Below are 5,193 nucleotides of genomic sequence, written 5' to 3' on the forward strand. Positions count from 1 at the left end.
TTCTTGAAACTGAGCCATACTGCTGCCCTATATTATTATTATTATTATTATTATTATTATTATTATTATATATTTGTGTATGTGATTTTCACACTCACATAATTTATTTTTTTTGCTTTCAGAATCAATTTTTTGGTCCCAAAATTTTATTTTGTTACACAGATTTAGATTTTGTGGCGTAAAAAAGGGAAAGATGGAATTTGCGCCAAATAAAGGCTAACATTCTGTGCAATACACTTTTACGATTTGTATCAGAAAGGGATGTGACATTGTGAGAATGGGTGGGAAAAGCAGACACTCTAGCAGCACAGAGTATTTCAGGAGAGGAGTGTGCTGATGTTCACAGCCTGAGAGGAGTCAGGGGTAGACACAGAGTCCACAGCAGCATGGATATATTCTAGAAGGTCACAGACTGAGTTACATTTTTTTTTTAGGCGCCGCCCCCTGAGAGGCTGGGTGCCTTGATGCAGTGCTCCAAGCTGGGAGCAAACTTTTCTTTCCTTTTTCACTCTTTTTCTCTGTATCTTCAAGAATCCGGTAACCAAGCAATCTAGCACTATGAATTTATCAACTATAAATCGAATGGAAGACCCTGTGGAGTATTTTGTTCCTTTTGTTTCCATTGTAAAACATGTACTCGACCTGGTTCAGCTGGTTTCCACATGTGCCTGTTACCATCCCCCCCAGCTAGGACAGCATGGCTCAACATGCGGCATGGAAGAGAAACCTACATGGAAATGCGGACTTCTTTGTTCAAGGAGATGATTTCTGGCGTCAATTGCTGATGTGTGAAGATGCTACAGCTGACTGGTATTTCTTTCTATTACTGTGGACACGTGGGACTCTGTTACAACCTGGGAACCTACCATCACCCACCTACCCCAGGAGTTATGGAAGCTTGGCAAGAGAGCAGCACCATGTATACCTGGATGGTCTCTGACTTCCTTGGGGAAGTAGAACACTGTGGTAAGGAGGAAGGAGGAGGAGGAGGAGGTGGAGGACGGCTTGTGATGAAGGACATTTGGGGCATTTTTTGTGGTTAAAAGGACAATAGTGCTGATGCAAGATACCGAACTATCAGCTGTGAGCAGGAGATCTCACCACCTACCAAAGGAACTACCACATGTATCATGATAGCTGCATATGTCCCCCACCTCTACAAAAATTTCTGCTTGTTATATCCACATGCTGTGACCCCTCCTCGTGTCCTACAACCAAGTCGGCTGTATTATTATTATTATTATTATTATTATAATTAACATCAATCTGCACAGAGAACTAAATGATCCTGCAGTGTGTCTGTGTTTCTTTCTTTTTTAGTTGCTATGATTCCTAGGATTTCTCTATCTGCCATGAGCTTGTATGTGTTTCTCTCTTGTTATATACTACTGTACCATCTATGAAACTGCATCACTGAAATTTCCCCATTGTGGGACTATTAAAGGAATATCTTATCTTATAGTGGGAGGAGCAGGGTCCCAGCAGTACAGAGTATTTCAGAGATGAGTTTGCAGATATTGTAGGAGGTCATACACTATGGAAGGAGCACAGAGTATTTCAGGAGAGGAGCGTGCTGATCATTTAGGGTCAGTGACCCATCACTCATGTGATGATGTTAGTGAGGACTGGGCTGTAATGATAGAAGGAAAGTAGACAATAGGGAGGTGACAGAGAGCGGCACCCAGCAGCACAGAGCATTTAAGGAGAGGGTTGTATTGATCTTACAGTCAGCAGTAACCAAGTGGGACCTCCTCATTGTCACATCCTGCAAAATAAAACCTAATGGGAAGAGATTGAGGAGCGAAGAGAGGAGAATGACCTCATCCATGCAGACTCATCCATCATCCCGGGCTCCCCGCCCCCCCCCCCCCATTCCTTTTGCAGCACAACCCTACATGTCCCTGTACAGACACAGCATCTGCATCACGTCACCTACAGGACTGGTCCATCCATGACGCAGCTTCACTATAATCTACAATCCTATCAATATCGATTCCTGCGTATTCTAATCTCCGTATTCTAATCCAAACCAATATCTGATCCGACCCAAATCCAAGGATACGAAGCAAACAATTGCTCAGTCCCTGCACCGATCCTGTCATGTGTCTCTATAGAACATTGCATATGGCAAGTCACGAATCTGCATGCTATACCCAACCCCCATTGCCCAGGCATTGCAAGGAGAGCAGTCAGGACCAGCATCTACCACTGCAGTAAGCGAGCGAGCGAGCGGGGCGGTGAGCAGAGAGCAGATTGACACAATGTGCATGTAGCATGGAGCTGCAGGGGCTGGCACAGGAAGGAGGGGTTTCCTACTGTCAGGGGTTACGGGGGCATTGGATGTTCAAGCCTACTGCCGCTGCTGATCAAGCCTTTTTGCAGGGGTCCCATGTCATTGCACGCCAGCTGGAAGAAGCCGGGATGCTAAGGGTTAAATCCATCCGAAGGCTCGCGCTCCAAGATGAACCTGCGGCAATGGTGGCTTGAGACTATGCCCGTCTATGCCATGACTGTATGACGGGGGTCCATCATCTCTCCACCAGCTTTTAAGAACATACTCTGAATATTCCCTATTGTTCCAGCCTCACCGGTGGCCACGGCAGAAGAAGACATGTGTAGCAACCAAGTCAGCCTGCAAGACGAGCAATGCAAATTCTATTCTTACATGTTCTACCAGGCGGTGCGAGACCAGGAGCCTGTCTGGAAGCTGGAGGAGATAAGGACTATGGAATATTTCCAATGGGATGAGGACGCGAGCATGAGGTGCTACTCTCCCTCCGATGCCCTGATGTACGCCGTGGTGCATAATCACCTGCGCTACGCCCAATATTTGCTGTCTCACTTCCCCGAGGAAGCTCTGAAGGTGCCAGGAATCAAGTTCTGCTGCTGCCCTCCTTCGGCGCCCCACTTAGCCTTGGCCGTCACCTACGACAGACGAGACATCTTAATCATGATTATTAAGATGTCCCACAAGCTGCCGAGTCTAAACTCCTACATCAACAGGGCCAGCTGCTTCCATTTGTCAGACGGGAAGACCCCCCTGCACCTGGCCTGCGAGCTCCTAAGTGCCGAAACTGTTCTCATCCTCCTAGGCAATGGGGCATCCCCAAAGATCGTGGACCGGAAGGGGGAGACCCCTTTGGATGTCATCTTGGAGCAGTTATGGAGCTCCAAGGTCAATGTGGACTCCAAAAAACTCTGCTTGTACTATCTGCTGCTATTTTCTCCTTCCCTCAACTTCAAGATGAGGAAGATCCTTCAAGATAATCCGCAATTTTGGAATCCTTTACTAGGAGAGGACAAATTCAATTACTTGGTGGGGAATACGCCCGCCACCTTGTATCTTATAGCTATGCAGAAAGTCTTGCAGTGTTTGCCTCCATCCCTCTTCCCCCAGAGCATCCAAGCTCTACCGATACCTCACGCGTTAAAGCCATTACCCAGTTCGGGTTAACCCAACCCGTCCAACCCAACCTTCACTCAACATGGCTTCCGCCTCCAAAAACAACCCTATAAAGATATGTTAGAATTACATTTGTCATGTTCCCCATGTTGACCAAGCGTTGACCATAACTGGATGAAGGTCTTGATATTCCACCAGTATGGGGCGCTCATATAACCGGGCACGGGTGCAATGATAATGAACATGGTAAGGAATGTTGCAATAAAAAAATTTGTGTTGCCCCATATGGGGCATTATCCCATTGTAGGCTTTATTACAAGGCAAAAATTCGGTTTGGTGGCAGGTATCTAAATTCTGATACCCTGATACAAATGCCCCTGTGGCCCCCTCCAAGTTCTGCCAATGACTGCCACAAACATTCAATACATTCTGGCCCAATCAATCTAATTTCTATCGGTTAGACGTATCGATTCTCACCATTGATGTACCAAATGTGGCTCCGCCCACATGTGATCGGTCAGATCGGTCGATCCTCTGTGGGTCTACAGTCAACTTAACCCATAGTCAGTCCTGAGGTCGGGGTCACGGTTAGGAAGGCTGTAACGGACGGCTTGCAGGGAGGGAGGAGGAGAAGGAGAGGGTTTAATTTAAGAAGTTTTTCCTTCTCCCTGGTCTGGAACTCATATAGAAATTTAAAAAAAAAATTGTGAAAAACTCCCGAAGTCGCCATGGTGGCCCGGCCCTGCTGATCCTGACTGCACATTGTTGTTTCCCGTATCTAGGGGTTGCCATTACTATTTAACCCTTCTATATTACAGTACGGCTGCTGATATGGATTGCCCATAAATCTACATAAAATATATGCGTTACGTGTCCTCATTATGGCATCGGCAGATTATATTTCAGGACATGATTCAGATGAGACGGTATTTTGCAGAGAATGGCAGCGGCGACTATTTTTCTATTATTAGCATGTGTACATGTCGTGTCCGATACCAGATATACCGATATATAAACCAATTTATCTCCTTCTATATATAACACCGGCCTCATTTCTCTTCTGTATGGCTAGAATGGTATAATGTGACCCACTGTATCTAATCCTATGGTGTGTGATACTGTCTGCTGAGCTGTGTATCTAATCCTATCCTGTGTGATACTGTATACTGAGCTGTGTATCTAATCCTATCCTGTGTGATACTGTATACTGAGCTGTGTATCTAATCCTATCCTGTGTGATACTGTATACTGAGCTGTGTATCTAATCCTATCCTGTGTGATACTGTCTGCTGAGCTGTGTATCTAATCCTATCCTGTGTGATACTGTATACTGAGCTGTGTATCTAATCCTATCCTGTGTGATACTGTATACTGAGCTGTGTATCTAATCCTATCCTGTGTGATACTGTATACTGAGCTGTGTATCTAATCCTATCCTGTGTGATACTGTCTGCTGAGCTGTGTATCTAATCCTATCCTGTGTGATACTGTCTGCTGAGCTGTGTATCTAATCCTATCCTGTGTGATACTGCCTGCTGAGCTGTGTATCTAATCCTATCATGTGTAATACTGCCTGCTGAGCTGTGTATCTAATCCTATCATGTGTGATACTGCCTGCTGAGCTGTGTATCTAATCCTATCATGTGTGATACTGCCTGCTGAGCTGTGTATCTAATCCTATCCTGTGTGATACTGTCTGCTGAGCTGTGTATCTAATCCTATCCTGTGTGATACTGTCTGCTGAGCTGTGTATCTAATCCTATCATGTGTGATACTGTATACTGAGCTGT

General features: G+C 45.5%; 1 protein-coding gene across 1 annotated transcript; it reads left to right on the plus strand.

Moving 5' to 3' along the window:
• The first annotated feature begins 2,248 nt into the window (after nucleotides 1–2,248).
• LOC142196544 (ankyrin repeat domain-containing protein 9-like) lies at nucleotides 2,249–3,534 on the plus strand. Its single transcript, XM_075266510.1, has one exon. It carries the CDS (start codon nucleotides 2,612–2,614, stop codon nucleotides 3,452–3,454), a length of 843 nt encoding a protein of 280 aa, XP_075122611.1. The 5' UTR covers nucleotides 2,249–2,611; the 3' UTR covers nucleotides 3,455–3,534.
• Nucleotides 3,535–5,193: the final 1,659 nt, after the last annotated feature.

This window comes from Leptodactylus fuscus, chromosome 3 (assembly GCF_031893055.1).
Source record: "Leptodactylus fuscus isolate aLepFus1 chromosome 3, aLepFus1.hap2, whole genome shotgun sequence".
Taxonomy (NCBI): domain Eukaryota; kingdom Metazoa; phylum Chordata; class Amphibia; order Anura; family Leptodactylidae; genus Leptodactylus; species Leptodactylus fuscus.